The 17,202-nt window shown below is 38.8% G+C and overlaps 1 protein-coding gene across 2 annotated transcripts in view; it reads left to right on the forward strand.

The window, feature by feature from the left end:
* Positions 1–17,202, forward strand: part of NFKB1 (nuclear factor of kappa light polypeptide gene enhancer in B-cells 1) — a 79,010-nt gene that overhangs the window by 47,354 nt on the left and 14,454 nt on the right. For both annotated transcript variants that reach the window (XM_014940494.1, XM_014940504.1), the window contains exons 9-17: positions 3,489–3,637; positions 4,999–5,162; positions 5,946–6,104; positions 7,961–8,065; positions 9,933–10,024; positions 10,744–10,882; positions 13,327–13,449; positions 14,509–14,598; positions 15,454–15,648. In XM_014940494.1, coding sequence (XP_014795980.1) covers positions 3,489–3,637; positions 4,999–5,162; positions 5,946–6,104; positions 7,961–8,065; positions 9,933–10,024; positions 10,744–10,882; positions 13,327–13,449; positions 14,509–14,598; positions 15,454–15,648 — 1,216 coding nt within the window. The remainder of the gene's footprint in view (positions 1–3,488; positions 3,638–4,998; positions 5,163–5,945; positions 6,105–7,960; positions 8,066–9,932; positions 10,025–10,743; positions 10,883–13,326; positions 13,450–14,508; positions 14,599–15,453; positions 15,649–17,202) is intronic.

Genomic DNA, 17,202 nt, shown 5'->3' on the forward strand with positions numbered 1-17,202 from the left:
ATGCTGAACCAGATTCAGCCAAAGCTAAATTCAGTGAGATCTGTGCTTTTTTTACTGTTACCATTAATTTGGCTGAATATGGGGCACCGAGTTCCTTGAATTGGGCTCCTAAAGCCAAGCATTTAACTCATATTTTTAACATGGGAGTGACCTCACATTCAGAGGATCAGAAGATCTTCGGCTCCCATTGGTGTAAGTTACTTTATATTGATTCTTCTTAGACCCCTAAGTATTCAGTTGCCTAAATGATTTGTACCGCATCTGAAATATGTTGTCTTAAACTAGCAACTGGAAAAAAAAAAAAAAGATGCTGCTGTTCTGTGAAAACATACTGTTTATAAAGAACAAGATGCCTTTGTAAAGATGCCTCATCCACAGAACACCTTTTATACATGCTTATTGGGGAGAGCAGTAGTCACAGTTGGAAGGTTAGGCAGGATTGGGGCTATAGTTGCTATAACAAAGTCATTAGAAAGAGAAATAGTTACTTTTGTCATTGCTGGCTTTGTAGGTTTGACATGGTCTTTTCCATCTTTTGCTTTCTGTCATTTACCAGTTGGTTTCACTTCTTGCTTTTAAGAGTAACTGGAAAAAACAAGTTTGAAGTAGGAAAATGTTCTTATAAAGTTTTTGTAAAGTTTCAGAAACTATAAAAATTGGCAGGGTCTGGATTGCAGGAGGATGTGAAATAACTGAAAAAACTTTCAACTCTTGTTTTGAAATTGACTCAATTTCAAGTTCACAGGGTCCTTTTAATCTCTCAGACAAATCTCTCTCAAACAGAAACGGCAGATAAATGTGAGCCTGCAGCATTTTAACTTTATCAGATTAGATAAATTGAATGCTGCTTCAGTACAGGATGTAATCAAGTATTACAGCTATGCTCTTCCCAGGAACTCCTTATTTCTTTTTGCTTTCCTATCTTTAGTTTGAAGTTCAGTTGCTATTTTTTTCAGACCACAGCTCTGATTTTGAGCAGTGCAGAACACACATGATCTCCCCCTCATGTTGACTATATATATTTTTGTGTCAACACCATAATCCTCAGTTATCTGTAGATATTCACCATTGTAAAATACCCTCTATCTTTTCATGCTTTTGACGGTGTTTTTCAAGTTCTTATGTAAAAGATTATAGTTATTTGTGTATCTTAGTGCCAGAATAAATTTTAAGGTATTCTGAAATCGTGGTGTCAGTGATTCAAAAACACTGAAAAGTTATTTCAGAGTTAATTTATTGTGCAAAAGGATATTTAGTCACTGAGGCTATTTTGCTGGGCACCGACATAACCTGGATGTCTAAAAATCGAGTAGGAAAGTTTGTCTCTAAGAAATACAGGTAGGAAACAATTCAGGGACATTCTGTAGCTTTTGCAGCATGGGACTTCAGACTGAATGACAAAAATAGTCCTTTCTTGCCTTATGACCTACATAAGGTATTACGTTTTAAGAATTCTTTTGTTTTTCCCCTGAGAGGAGAGACTACAAAGATCATGCTGAGCTGAGTAAGAGGGGGAGATTGCAATCTGGTTATGGCTGTATTTGTATGTTCTGCTTTCAGAGGCTGGAAAGTCCTTGACGTGCAGCAGTCCTACCTACAGTTTCACTGTGGTTTCTACAGCTGATGAAGGATTGTCTTGAACTTTTCTGGTGTGATACTGGAACATGCGTGTTACTCATAATGAATGTAACACTATAGTTGTGCTGGGAACTTTATAGCAGGGAAAGGCTAGTTTAGTGAGGGATAAAATGAAAATAGTTTTTTTTGAAGCCATCCTCTTGAGAAGTTAATTGTCATAGTGGTGGTGACATGTAGCACCAAACACAATCATTTTTATTTTCAGATTACTTTGTGAAAGTTACATAGGGATCTCTTCCTTTTGTCATTGCTGGGAAATGGTAGAAATGGTGAAGCAGTGATTATTCTGCATCTCTGTTGTTGTTTCAGTCCAGGAGGGGTTCCAATTTGGAAACAGGAGGGAAGCACGAGTACCCCATGTTTTGTATGTTAGAAAGTGCCACTTGTATAATGCACATTGTACAGTTAACTGGCAGGCAGTGAGTAATGAGAGAACTTTTGCACACCTGTTCCTCCTGGAACAGCTTTTTCATAGTTGGGATTTTTTTTGCTTTTAGCAGTGAATGGGAAGATGGGGAGGGCACGAGTTGTATGTATGCAGAGTGTTTCAGCTGTGATGGAATGGGTTCAAGAGAGGGGTTAACTGGAGTGAAGGAAGGTAGCAGGACTTAGTAATGTGGTAAAATTGTGGCAATCCCCGGTTATCAGCATTTTATCAACAATATAACCTTAAGTATTCAGTTCATCACTGTTTCATCACTTTAATGTTTATCGTGATCCTTTAATACCATGGTTGATTAGATCTATAAGGTGCTGTAATACAAAGAACTTTGCCCAGGGCAAATTAGAAGAAAAATTAGAGGAGGAGGGAAAAAACCCAACATTGATAAAAGGGTTAATTAAGTGAATTGGAAGGGAAGGTAATGTTTGCTTTTTAAAAAGCATAATATTCAGCATAATTTGAAAGTGGTACGTAAGCGATAACTGACTTGAAGAGTATTATTTGTGAGAAAAGAAAATAAAGTTCTAAGTAATATACGTAAAGCAAATAACTTACCAATACAGTATGTTATTAGTAATTTTAGGTTTGGTTTTGAGGCATTAATTGACATCACAATTCTAAAAGCTATTAAACAATGTATGGTGATTAGAAACTATAAATGGGTGGGGAGAAAGCTTTGTAGTCCTCCAGAGTTGGCCGTACTAAGGCACCCAGTTTATCATAGTTCCAGTCCTGCAAAATCTTAGGTGGGGATTTATCATATATCCTCATGTACACTGAAGGGAAATATTTACTGGACTGGGTAATATGTGTTGGTGTAGTATATTGAACTAAGAAAATATCTACAAATATATAATTAATTCACTTCAAAATCTCTACTTCAGGAGTTATTGTAATGAGGCCAAAATATTTAAAAACAATCATAATATTTAACAATATTTTTAAAAGTTGTTTTCAAATTGAGCAAAATAATGCAGGGGATTTTGTTAAATATGTACATTTTCTTTATGCTTCTTAACATTTAACAATGTTTATTGTGAATTCAATGTACTAATTGAAATTTAAGGAGAGCAATGTGGAGTATCTGGCCGGAATGTAAAACTGAGATTGATAATTTGGGAAACAGCACGGTGCTGTCCTTCAGCTTTGTTTTATTTTTCAACTTTTTTGATCACTTCTGCCACTTGTATGTCAAGGTTAATTTAAAAAAAACAAAGTGTTGGCTGTTCTTTGTGATGATCTGGTACAGTTAGTTTGTCATTTGTATTTCATGAGGAAATGCCTACACATTTCTCCTATGTAGGTTTGATTGTACTTAACTGACAGAGAAGACTCAACTGGAATCATTACTTGTTCCATTTTAAAAAAACAAACAAACAATGTGCATTTTTTTGATATTTATTTACAGATCTGCAATTATGTTGGACCTGCAAAAGTAATTGTCCAGTTAGTTACTAATGGGAAATACGTCCACTTACATGCTCACAGTTTGGTGGGTAAATTTTGTGAAGATGGAGTATGCACAGTTAATGCGGGACCGAAAGACATGGTTGTAGGGTAAGTCTGTCGACTCATTTGTAAAGCTGGGCTACGGGAGAAAGAATCAAGTATAAACACCGTACAGACCAATACAGAAATACTCCTAAGAGGCAGTGAAGTGGAGCACTAGTCTTCACGCTCTGATCTGTGTTTTGTTTGTATCTTAAAAAGAAAAAATAAATGGGGTTTCTGTTTACCTTTGTAGAATTCGCCCTAAGCAAGTTAAATAGGTTTAAGCAAATAATTTTCATTTAGATTTCATGGAGTTTCAATCTCCTGGTGTACAATCCAAATTTGTATTGTAAGTTTATTATTTAAAATTTAAGTAGTTTTGATCAAAGAGAAGGGACTGTAAAATTACTGAAGAAAAGCTTTTGTTACCATTTTGATCAATATTTTGCTTTTGCTGAAATCTGCCAATAGGTATAAAGTGAAGAGCATTAAGAAAATGCTCTTTTCTAGGGTTCGTAAATTTGAAATTAATGCAAGACACGTATAAACATGAAAATACTAAATGAGTCAAACTTTTTAAGTTTAAAGCAGGTTGTAGTGAAATTGTAGTTGGTCTGTTCTTGTTTAATTTAAAAGAATAATTGTTTGTATCAGTAAATGGAGCTGAGGCTCCTGTCTACGTTTTCAGGCTTAGATCAGGTTTCATGCTGGCTGTGAGTTTTAGTTCTGTGATCTCAAGAATGTCTTTGTTGGTGAAGAAGATGAAGTTTAAAAAGCTGAGAAGGTTGGGAGAGAGAGATTCTTTTAAACTGTAACTTTTGATGTCCAAGCCCAGTGCAGTAACTTTACCAAGCACAACAATTTAAATAGCTTTATTTGAAATGCTCCTTTTCATCTTGAAAAGTTTGGCTCGTTTCCTAACCTGTCTTGTTTTTCATCAGATGTTTAGAAACAGCTTTCCTATCCTCAATTGACCCACATGAAAATTGAGTTATTGTCTTGTTTTCATACTTCCAGATCTAATTGATTTTTAAATGTGCCAGGAGATTTTTACAAAAGCAGATCTTATGGAAGTTTTCATTGAAATAGATACCTGAAGTGTCTTACTGAACGTCCAGAGCCTTGCTTAAGACATTGCCTTTGGAAAATGTTGCACTGTTTTTACCTTCTACAGATTACTACTTACACCATGGGCACCCATGCAATTGCTGCCCTGTAATGGTGCATGTTTTACATTTTTTGTAAGCTTGGCTGAATTTTTCTAGCTGGAACATTTGCCCTCAGGAATGAATAGTGCCTAAGTAAGGCTATAGAGTTCTTGCACTGCCTTCAGTTGTGTAGCTGCCTCTGCTAAGAGAGAGACAGTGCCTGCTGCAGGTTTGGCATAAAGCATTAAGAAAATATTTCCCTCAATCAAAACTCAACAGGTTTGCAAATCTTGGAATACTTCATGTCACAAAGAAGAAGGTGTTTGAAACTTTGGAAACACGCATGATAGATGCTTGCAAAAAGGGATACAACCCGGGACTCCTGGTGCATCCTGAACTTGGCTATCTGCAGGCAGAAGGATGTGGAGACAGACAACTAACTGGTATGTAGAAATGATGGCCTGGTTTTAATAGGTCTTATACTAAAAGCAGGTTTAGCTTCTGAAAACACAGATTCTTAGCCAAAAAATGACCTTGGGTAGGAAAACAGCCTATGGCTATGTGCTTTAAGAGGTGGCGTGTTGTTGCCGTGTTTTAGGGAACCTGAAAGAAAGCGTCTCTGCTGTCAACATACACATGAGAATGGAGCAACTTCCTCCATAGCTGCCCGTACCCACCTCTGCTCTTCTCCTGTTTAATAAGCTGATAAATAGAGTAATTTTGCATTATTGCTGCAAGTAATTATATCCTCAAGTAACTTAGAGACCTTCTTTTGAGACTGCTATTTCGTTCAGCTGCATTTCACCCATATCCCTCTAAAACCTGTGGTCTACATTGCTTTCAGGCACTGTATAGAAGGGCCAACTTCTCTTTGTCACTCTGATACCAGGCATTCAAATGTCCTTAGTGGTGCCCTTTGTCCTTTTCTTAACCTTTATAAATTGAAAGCAGAAAACAGTTATTTTCTGTATATCTCTTAATTATATACCTTATCTTAAATAACATCTGATGCACAAACTGCAAGATGAATGCAGTGTATTGTGAATAGCTTCTTCTCTCTGCTTAAAAAGAGAGAAGCCGATGGACACTAAATGAAAAGGAAAACATTTCCTCACTATTGGTGCCTTTTGATAATAATGGAATGATAGTTTGGAAAATGCTCTCTCTGTTTTGTTTTGGGTCCCTTACCCTTTGTGTTAATTCTCCTGTCTATTTATCGGTTCCAGAACGAGAAAGAGAAATTATTCGTCAGGCAGCAGCACAGCAGACTAAAGAAATGGATCTCAGTGTGGTGCGTCTCATGTTTACAGCTTTTCTCCCTGACAGTAATGGTAGTTTCACAAGGAAACTTGATCCAGTTATCTCAGATGCAATATATGACAGCAGTAAGTACATTTGGCTTTAGTTACTTTTTTAATAGTGGGCAAGCTTTTGTATGTACAAAAATGATATGTAGATATTGCTATATGTAGACTCATGTCACGTAGCCCTGCTGCTCTCCCGTTATTTGATCAATAACAAGTAAGTAGCCCATGTATAATTGGCCCCATGTCTGTCCAAGTACACATGGTATCATTCTGTTTTTTAATAGATGGTGATGTAAGCCGTACAGGAAGATTTTGTTTTGCTGTTAACATGTTTAATCCTGCCACTTTTATTACGAGGATTTTGTAAATTCTTGTTACATTCGTAAGAAGGGCTTGAACTTTGCAGAGTTTCCAGTTGCTTTTTATAACAAAGCCTTTACCACACAAGATGTGAAGGGAAAAAACTACTTTGCTTCAATCCTGTTGAGAATTTGACACCTTTCAGTTTTACTGGCCATTTGCTTGTCCTTGTTCTGGGAGACTAACACAACCAGAGTTCTCAATCCATTTCCTTTAGACCTGTCAGTATTTTTTTATACTTATTACATCCCGCAATTTGTCTTTCTTCTACATGATTCTTTTCACTTCATATTTTCCCTTGTGCTTTTTGACTTGACTTACTCATCTTACCTTAACCCTTTCTGCTGCCTGAGTTTTCCTCCCTGTATTGGTGGTTTACCATGTTCCCTGATACTTTTTCTGAGTCATTACAGAATGACTAACATTTTTTTTCTTTGGGCAAGTCATGCCTATATCATCACTTTTTAAGGACAAAGTCTAGATGAAAAGGTATTAAATGCAACCGTTCTAATACAGTCTGTTGTTTGCTGTTAATTGGGGGATGTAGTGATGTGGCACAGCCATTTTGCCATTTTACATATATTCACTGAGTGAAAAAATATGATGTCTGCTGTTCTTATGGCACACATGACCTGCATTTTCTGGATGAGAAAACACAATCTTCTCATCTGGTGGCTGAGGTGATTTACTAAGCAGTGTCTTTAAGGGATCCTGATTTTCATTAGAAACAATTACAGATTCCATTTGTTTTCATTACTCTATCTTACACCTGCATAATGATGGAGAGTATTTGTAAACCGAGGAGGAGGAGGAGGACAAAGCATCAACAGAAGTAGAGCATGTATCAAGCCATACATATAAAAGCAATTGAAAGTTATCCTATCCTTCTGAATCTGACCATCAAAATTTGTCTCCAACTATGGATTTTTCTCGGGTTTTTGTTTTTTCTAATACTCTCCATTGGAACCATTCAAACCCTTCCACAGAGCAGACACAACTTGTGGTAGCAGAACCATCTATCACAGCTACTTATCAGATGATAATTCTGTCTTGAGGACCAATAGATATCTGTTGATGACTCCACTAAGATCCCTGGAGGTGGGCTTTTTGGTCATAGTCCCGTATGTTGGCCAAGGACTGACAGAGCTTTCAAGTAAGCCACAGTGTAAAGTAAAGCATTGCATATTGCATTCAAATAGTGAGACACGGAGAGCAGCTCTCAAGAGTGTCATGCTGAGGAGGAAAAAATGACATTCTTTTATAATGCCCTCTTGTCATAAATTTAGAACTGGTGTAGAGTGCTGGATGCAATGCACCGCTGTGCTGCTTTACTGGGGCAGTAATTGTGGTGGAACGGCCAGGGCCTTATTTTATAGTTCACATTCAGTCAAAACAAGATTATGCCTTTCAGATGAAAAACTGTTGATTTATTCATGTTTAAAAAAACATAGACAAATTTATGTAGGCTGTATTGGAGGCTTTTCTTTCTGCTGCATTTCTGTGTGTTATGGTTGGGTTTTTTTGAAATCTAAAACTACTATGAAGGTGGTTTTTTTTATCTTTCCTTTCAATAGAAGCTCCCAATGCCTCCAACTTAAAAATCGTAAGGATGGACAGAACAGCAGGGTGCGTAACAGGAGGGGAAGAGATTTACCTTCTCTGTGACAAGGTTCAGAAAGGTAAGAGTCCTGAGTATGGTGAGGCACACCAGGGTGTTCGTCTGGAGCACATGTGAAGTCTGCTGTGCTGCCTTAGCATTCTCCTGCCCTGATAGTGCAGCAGGGTTTGTAAGCATTCAGCCTTTCTGGAAGTCAGGCCAGCAGTCCAGAAAATTAACAAATGAAAATAGCCTGTTGCAAAGCAAATTCAGCTTGTGTTGCCTCCATAGAGGACAATGTGATCATCTTTGTTCTTCTCAAATTTCTGCCCTTACCCATGTTCTGGGATTTTTGCGGGTGGCAACTCTATTAACTTAACATCTGCTCTGAATTATTCTAAAGTTTCTGATTTATTATTAAGTTCCTGGTTATAAAGAGTAGGTATGAGCATTCCCTGTTAGCCATCAATGGGAGCTGGATGTGTTCAGCACTGCTGCTAGTAGCTTCATTTTAACGTGTATGTTAATGGTAGAGGTGACTTGGTGCAAACATACTTCTCACAGGCTCATTTTGGTAATTTCTGTTCATGGCTACGAGTGTGTCAGGATTGGGCGCTGTGGATTTGGATGCTTTGGTTTTGGACAGGAAAGTCATGGTTAGTGTGGTTTGTTGTACTATTTGGGCTGAACTAAAAAGGGAAAAAACAGGAGTGAGGGAATCCTTTGCACTCTTCAGCTATTGGTGGTATCTGGGCTCCCAGGTGTAGATTGCACAGTGGAGCGGGTGCCCTGTTCTCACCTGCTTGGAATCAGCCCTGCACATGTTATTAAATGCCATTGGCATTTCCTGTTCCTACAGGTGGTCTTTTCCAGCTCTCTTTCTTGCAAATGTTCTTCTACCACTTAGGAAAGAGAGAAGGGACTTTGGGGGCTTTTAGGGGCTTTGAAAAAAATGTTTTTCTTCAGTAGTGTATATAGGCTCTGCTATCAGAAGGGCTGAGATGAAACATAACTCTTGTGCACAAAATAAATAAATAAATGTCTGACTCAGTGGAAGCCCTGAGGTGGGGTTTCCCCTCAGCCAGAACGGGGTTTCCCCTGACCTCATTGCTCTCAGAAACCTCCTGCCTGAAGGAACTTGAGCACGCAGGACAGCAGGACTGGAAGTGGTGGTTCACTGTCTTGAGACTAGCAGGTGGTGATCGGAGGAAGCAGTCTGTCTGCTCCAAAAGCCTGTCCTCCATCAGTCACCCTAAGAGACAATAGGCTTTTTCGAGTTTTTTCCTCACAGGAGTGCTGGGGAAGGAATATGCTAGTGTGATATTTCCCCAGCTTCTCCTTAAAATATAAATAAATAAGTACAAAGGGAATGAAAGAAAATTTGTTTAGAGGAGCAGAAGCCAAATCACAGGTTTCTGGCCCGTGCTGTGTTTGGGGGGTGAGGGATCACCGCTAACAGGCCGCTCGCTCGCACCCTCTCTGCCTCCCTGGGCTGCAGCTCCAGGGTGGCGCTCTGCCAGCAGCAAGCGGAACTTGAACTGTGGCACTTCAGGTTTTGCTGCAGTTTTTTTGAACTGAAACTGTTGGAGGAGAGAGGGTGGTTTCTACGTTTCACGCTTCAAGTTCTCCCCTCCCTAAATGTTTGTTCCAAATAAAGCTCCGCTGGAATGTTTTATACCCCTAGAATAGGAAGAGGTAGTGAATCTAGTTCTGCTTTTACTGCTCAGTAAATAGGGAGCAACGTCAGTGAAGTCGTTGCTGATTTAAAATTGATGTCAAAAATGGATTATTTATGATGTTTTCATAAAAGATAAAGATAATTCATGTATAAATCATGTATTATTATCATCCAGCCAAAAAATAACCATGTTGATTTTATCTGAAGTAAACTTAGCCAAGGGTTAAACAAATGCAAGCAGCCCAAAAGTGGTTTTTTTCACTCTTTGCAGATGATATTCAAATACGTTTCTATGAAGAAGATGAAAATGGTGGTATGTGGGAAGGCTTTGGAGACTTTTCTCCTACAGATGTACATAGACAGGTAAGTAACAGCATTTGTCATCTGTTAATGATCTTCTCATCTCTGTAAACTGGGATTCTATTAAGATTAGTACGTTAGGTGAAAGCATCTGTGTCCCATACTAACCTCTTCTTTTGTTAGTTAATTCCTAATAATACAATCTTAACTGTTCTTTAAAGACCCGGTAACAGAGTATTTGTCATCTGTTAATGATCTTCTCATCTCTGTAAACTGGGATTCTATTATGATTAGTATGTTAGGTGAAAGCATCTGTATCCCATACTAACCTCTTCTTTTGTTAGTTAATTCCTAATAATACAATCTTAACTGTTCTTTAAAGACCCACATTAGGTAACTAGGCAGGTTAGGAAGATAGTGCAAGGAAATTGGGAAATAGACCCATTGCTTTAAAATGCACCAGTGTAAACTGGGATCAAATACATAAAAAGCTGTCGCTGACAAAGCCACAGCATTGATGTTAAATGATGAGGGGACAAACCATGCAGTACTAACATGGGTGATGGTTCTTTGCATGGCAGTTCTGTCTTTCCCAAAAGGCTCTAGGACTCAAAAGTGCAACTGAAAACTAAAATGGAAATTTATTGTTGTAGCAGCCTTTTGCTAAGAATTTTTGCCTCCCAAGCTGCGAACCAACTCCTACAAAATAAAACGAATGTAAAAGCAAAGTTGTCAAAGCCCATGCTCCGCAATAGATGTGCTTATCATTGTTTCCTTCACAGTTTGCTATTGTGTTCAAAACACCCAAGTATCGAGATGTCAATATCACAAAGCCAGCATCTGTGTTTGTACAACTGCGTCGGAAATCTGATCTAGAAACAAGCGAACCAAAGCCTTTTCTCTACTATCCGGAAATCAAAGGTAATTCATTAGACCTGTTTTATAGATTGGAAACAGAAACTGCAGGGTCCCTAGGAATGTTTATAAGATAGGATTTGCTGGATGAGGGATTGTTTTAGTAGTTGTTATTTTTAGAAAATAGGATATTTGCCTCCTTGTTTTGAGCAGCGCTAATATGAAAAGTGGTAGCTCTGTAATGGGTTTGTAGGTTTTTTTGTTGGACTGGTAGGCAGTAAATCTATGACAATGTTCCCAGTGAGGCTTAGTCCCTGCAGGTTTCCTATATGCACACGTCTGTCCACACAGTAGATGGCACTCTCTTCCTCTGAGTTTCTGCAAAATAGTATCTCAAGACATTTTACTGTCAGTACTTTCAGATGAAACCATAAACCAAAGACTGGTTGGTATCTGGTGGAAAAAGTACTTATTTTGCAGTTCTTCCCTTTTTTCCATCTCGCCTCACAATTTTACTGATGTTTTTGGATTTTCCAATTGCCTGTACTAGTTAAGAAAGCCCAAAGCACATCTTGTGAGAGCAGGGAGAGTGCTGTTTCAATCTCTTGTGTTGAAGTGGTAGTGGTTTAGCAGAAGTATAATAGTTGTCATCACACCTGCTTCCTAAGTTGTTAGTGAAAAGAAGTTTAACTAACAGATCTGTGGCCTTTAAAGCCTGTATTTGAAATGTTTGACATGAATGGCAGCAGCACTCATGGGTTCAAATATCAATAATGCTAATGATATGGAAATGCCTTTAGGCCCAAGTCAGAATTGGTGTTTCATTGTACTAAGACAGTCTTTCTGCTTAACACTGTACCTGCCTGCAGGTTACATACGCTATTTTGTGCTGATCTTGCACGTTTTCAGTGACTAATATAGAAGTGTGTTGAAATCAATACTCTGTCAAAATCTCTAAAATATGCTTGTGTGAGTGACAATGGACCAAGGACAGGTGAGGAGAGAGTGCTGGCGGTTGATGTCCAAGTGAATCTAGTGTACATCTATTATAATAAAATAGCAGAAAGCATGCAGTCACAAAACACTCCGAAGTTGCTCACGGATTTTTTATTGGTAATGATTTCAGTAATCTGTTGCACAAGTTGTATGGAGTTGCCAGATTTGAGGCAGAATTCTTTTATGCGCCTCTTAATGGACTAAAATGAATTCAGTGTTGTTATGTGCATTTTCGGATCCTTTACACAGTCTAATCATGAAATTACCATTTAGGGAGTGTTTTTTTCCCGTTGCTGCAAGCGTTCACACAAACTTAGACACGTGTATATGGATTTTTTTTGTTTGTTTCTCTGACTAGATTGCTCTCTAGAGTTTTCTCTCCTGGTCAGTGTGAGTATGCCTGGTGCGTGCATGTATACATACTTACAGATCATGTATGCCTGGAAGTAATGCACTTGTACTTTTCAGTGTACTGTTGCGTGTATTCAGCTACCTCATTTGATGCGGTGACTGATGTGCCTGTGCATGAAATTTCTTTTTGTCATATGGCCGTTGAAAACTGCTAGATTGTTTAATGAACTAAGGATATTTTGTTCTTTCCTGAACAGTTCTACTGGATTTTAACCCCTGTATCCCTATTTTTGTAGCTCTTGTCATGACATTTTCACTTTCCCCAGTCACTGGGATATTTCTTTTAAGTCTTTGTGTATTGCTTTCCAGGGGGGCTAAGTATTATTTTGTACTTACACTATAAAATATTTAGGCTTTTTTTTCTACTGCTGCTCAGCATGGTTTGACAGTGTTATGTCCTGCCTGAAAATAAACCATCTTTATTCTGATGGGTTTTCTGATATTTTAAGTAAATCATGTCAAGCAAATGTTGTTTTCACCATTTCTTGCCATCCTTACCCTTAAACAAAAGTCTGAAGGGCACTGCAAGTGCTCTGCACTGTTGGAAATCAAAGTGCCTTGTGATTTGCTGACCCTTTGATAAAGATCCATTTCAGAAGTGGGTTTGCTTAGTGGAAGAGCCTGTGCTTATATTCCCCAAAGTAAATTTTCTTGAACAAGTTTGTGGTTTGAGGCACTTGTGCTGGTTTATGACTTGACTAAAGCATAGAAGAATTCGGGGACCATTGATTTCTAGGGTTCAAAGTATATGAGACACTTTTGAAGGAAATTCTGAGCCCCTTAAAACATCTCTGCATGTTTCTCACCCTGAGTGCAAGGCACCTGACATAACTGACAGAGACCATGCGGGCCTGAGTGATGCTGATGGTCTGACTGGGGACTTGGCACTAGCTTGTTTCTCACAGGAATTCTCACTGTTCCTACGTACAAAGTTGTTCTGTTATTTGGAAGTTGACTTGAAGAGAGTTGACTCTTCCACAGCACTCTGCATTTTCCTTTATAAACTAGTAAACTTTAGTAATGCTTTCTGTATGTTCATCCTGTTCTGTGCATGGCCACCAGTAAGAGTGACTCTTTATCCCCATCTATTCCTTCTCACCCAGATAAAGAAGAAGTGCAAAGGAAGCGACAGAAGCTCATGCCAAACTTCTCTGATGGCTATGGTGGAGGCAGTGGCGCAGGAGGTGGTGGCATGTATGGAGGGGGAGGTGGCGGTGCTGGCTCTGGTAAGGCAGCAGTTTTGGGTGAAGAGGGGAACGGGTTCTACTTTGAGAGCAGGACAGATTTTTATTCTGGTTTTTAAAATATGATGAGGATTTCATTGTCTTCTAAGTAGATAAGTCCTGACTCTCCTGTCTTTGTACCAGCGTTACTCATTTCAGTCAAGCATCTCCTTGTTTTTTAAATATTTCGTCAGCTCCTTTGCCTTCCTACTTGCATATAAGGCTTGTGGTGATCTTTTTTTTTTTTCCTCTTCCTCAAGGTTTTAAATCACAGATAATGCCATTCTAGTTGAGGGAGTCTGAGACAGGAATCCATCATACCTTGGCTTTGTTGCTTCCTAGGGCCTCGAAGACACTGAAATTCATGAGACAGCTCAGCTAAGTACCATCTTGGGTGCTCAGAATTACACAGGTTCTTAATTATTTCTGGGACCAGCAGAGGAATTTGGCAAATTAACCGTGTTAGTGCAAAGAACTATTAAAAATTTGAGACAGTGTTTAGTAACTTTTCTACTGTTCTATATGTGTTGAAGCCAGAGCATATCTGAGATGCAGGATCATAGAAGCATTGCTTTGATTCTTGCAGCAGAGCATTAAAAACCTGTAGTTGACCAAGTGTCATCTGAACCACAATGCCTTTGCAACCCTTTTTTTAGAGCAGTGGTTTTCAAACTACTACATGCGTTTTTAGCAGCACATCTGTAATGTAACACCAGAACACAAATCTGTTGTAATCGGAAAGATTCAAAAGCGTAGAGATAGCTTGTAAAGCCTCAGCTGAGTTTTAGATGAAGCATATTAGTGATACTACATGTGTGTGGTCTTGCAGATGTTGAGATACAGAGTGTCACCAGCCAGCCATCTGGAATTTCTTTGGATTTTTGAAGGGGTGGTGGGACAGTTCACCTTCAGTCTGGGATATTTATTTTATTCAGATGGAATAAAGCAGAAAGCATGTAGAAAACAATATTTCAGTTCTTTAGGTTCAGTGTTCTTCCAGGTAGTGCTTCCATTGCTTTAGGGTGTAATTCTATTAATTCTTAATCTTTTCCCTTTCTTTAGGGTTCAGTTACCCTTCATATGGATACTCTGCTTTTGGAGGGATGCATTTCCACCCTGGCACAACAAAGTCCAATGCTGGAATGAAACATGGTAACAGTAAAAATGTTGTTCTTGCAACAGTTGAATTGAGTTTGACCATCTGTCAGGGGTATCAGCTGAAGTATCATGCAGGTCTAGCTATGCATGCTGAGGGCTATTTTTTTCCCTAAAATCAGTCTCTTTTCTAGATCCTCTAGCAGCAGAGGGATTTGTGTAGATTATGATGCCCAGCTTTTCTTTAATTCTCTCCAAGTCTACCTTAAAAACTACATACATGTTCCCTTTTACTGCTAATTCCTGAGAAGCAGTCACCAAAACCCTTCCTTCAGTGTATGTGTTGAGCAACAGCCCTTTGCTTCCTTGAACATGCTGATTACAGATGACACAAGGACTAGACCAGATAAAAGGTATCTTCCTGTGTTGCCACAGTCTGGTACTACACAGTAGCCCAGAGAAATAAGTTAAAAGTCAATGGAAAAGGGTGAGTTAGTAAGAGAATTCTTGGCTTCCTAAAAGAGAGAAGTAATTTGAAATGTACGTGTTGAACACTCTATAGTTATTTCCAAAGTCCTGTAGTTAAACTTGCTGTCTTTCCTGGGAATACTTCAGACTTTCATTCTTGTAGTATAAAAAGGGAGGTATATCTATTGTTATATATAAAAGTTTATCTTTAAAGCAGAGGCTGTCAAAAAAACATCATCACTTTAGAGCAAGTTACGTTACTACGACTGTCCATGTGCGTTGGCATCTGGAGTATTATGATTCATGAGTGTTTAATGATAACACCTATGTCAAAGTAAATTTTTGTATTGAGTTCTTTAAGATTTGGATTTGGCTAGTAGAGCTTTATCAGTTGCATAAAAAAAACCAGCATTGGACACTAATGATACTAATTTTTGTTTGAAGGACTATCGAATAGCACAGCTGAACAAGATGGGAAGAGCTCTGATAAACAAAGTGACAAATGGGACATGAAACATGATGTGAAAGCGGTAACTATGGAGAGGAACAAGTGCAGAACCTCTGGAGATAATGAGGAGAAGGAGGAGGATGCTTCTTCCTGTAAAACTGAAGTAAATGAAGCAGACTACAGGTGGCAGGGTAAGTGAACAAGTAATGTATTTAGGGTAGATCAAGCTGCAGTATGGGCAAAGCTGCTATTAAAGGCCTGGAAACTCCATAAATGCCTGCTTGCTGTTTTCAAAACCCTATAATGCCTCCTGGAGGAAAGAGAAGGGATTCCATTCCCCCAAATCTAAGGTGCCACCCCATACATGGTTCTGTAGATAATCTTCCACCTTTGTACTGCCACTGGGCAACTGAGCTGCTGCTTGTCATGCAAGGAGAAGAGGTAGCTTAGCCTGCTGGGCACGTTTAACACTGCTTCACGATAAACCTGTATGAGGAGCATTGTAGGCAGTGAAGGTACATGGTATACAGTTCAGCAGTTGACGTGGCTTTTCATATTTCATAGGCTTTAATGGATGAGTAAGTTGATGTTGGTGTGATTGTTGCAGTGGTTCTTCCCTGCAATTCTAGTGTTCCCACATGACAAATACACAGTAAAATAACACTCTTACAAAGTCTTACACATCAAACTGGTGAAGAAAAGGGAAGGAAGGTAAGAGTAGTCAATAGAAATGTTTTAGCAGTAGAATTGTAAAATATAGGAAGACTACAAGTCACCCTTTCCCAGGCAGTTAGACTTCCTTTTCCTGGATTGTTTTTTAAAAGATTTGATGGTCACCCTTTTAAGGAATTTGAGTAATTGTGCTTCTCATAAAAATAAAAAACAGCAGTGTGACTAGAGAGACATGGTAGTGGTAGGAATTGAGCAGGATGGAATTTTTTCTCTTGGCTTTTACCAAGTGCAGTGTGATCCAGGCCACTTTTGTTGTTCCCTCCTTGGTCAGGGAGAGGGCACGTTATCTGGTGTGTGTCAGCATGGTGTGATACTTGCAATTAACAGCACTAGAAACTGCAGCTTGGGAAACCAAGTCATGCAGTAGCTTGGTTGTAGTTGTATAAAGCTCCAAGGTGTACCACCTTGTGATCTGAGAAACTGATGATGCTCCTGAGAAAAGCTGAAGAACTTGCTGCTTGTAGTTCTGGTTGTGATCAATCCCATGACTGATTTAGAGAGCAAAGTCTGTTGCTGATATGTGAAGAAATAATTATGTCCATTTAGCAGCCACTAAGGAGGGGCCTGAATTGTAGAACTGGTTTCTGAGTAAGGATCGTTGTAGGCAGAAAGTTGAATGTTTCTTTTCATTATCTATTATAATGGCACGAAAAGAGGCAATTTCAAGCTCCAGATTATATTAGGAATAGATGCAGAAGAACAGGCTCTATGAGCACTCTTTACCCTGATATATATCCTGAACATAATGTCCATTTAACGCTGTTATTTAGTGTTAAGAGATAAATAGCAAATATAGATGTATCAGCCTGAGCATATAGGATAGGAACTGCAGTGATGTATTGGCTCGAACATGAAGCTTCGTGAATAGCTGGGTAAATCTTAGCCTTACAGAAGGGATATATTCATGTTCATCAGGGATATACTTCTAACCCAGTCTAAATTCCTAGGTTTATGTAACTGGAAATCCTGGGTGTTCTCTCCCTATGTATGCTTTAAATGACAAAGTCTGTTAT

Source organism: Calidris pugnax, unplaced genomic scaffold (assembly GCF_001431845.1).
Source record: "Calidris pugnax isolate Ruff unplaced genomic scaffold, ASM143184v1 scaffold34, whole genome shotgun sequence".
Classification (NCBI taxonomy): Eukaryota; Metazoa; Chordata; class Aves; order Charadriiformes; family Scolopacidae; genus Calidris; species Calidris pugnax.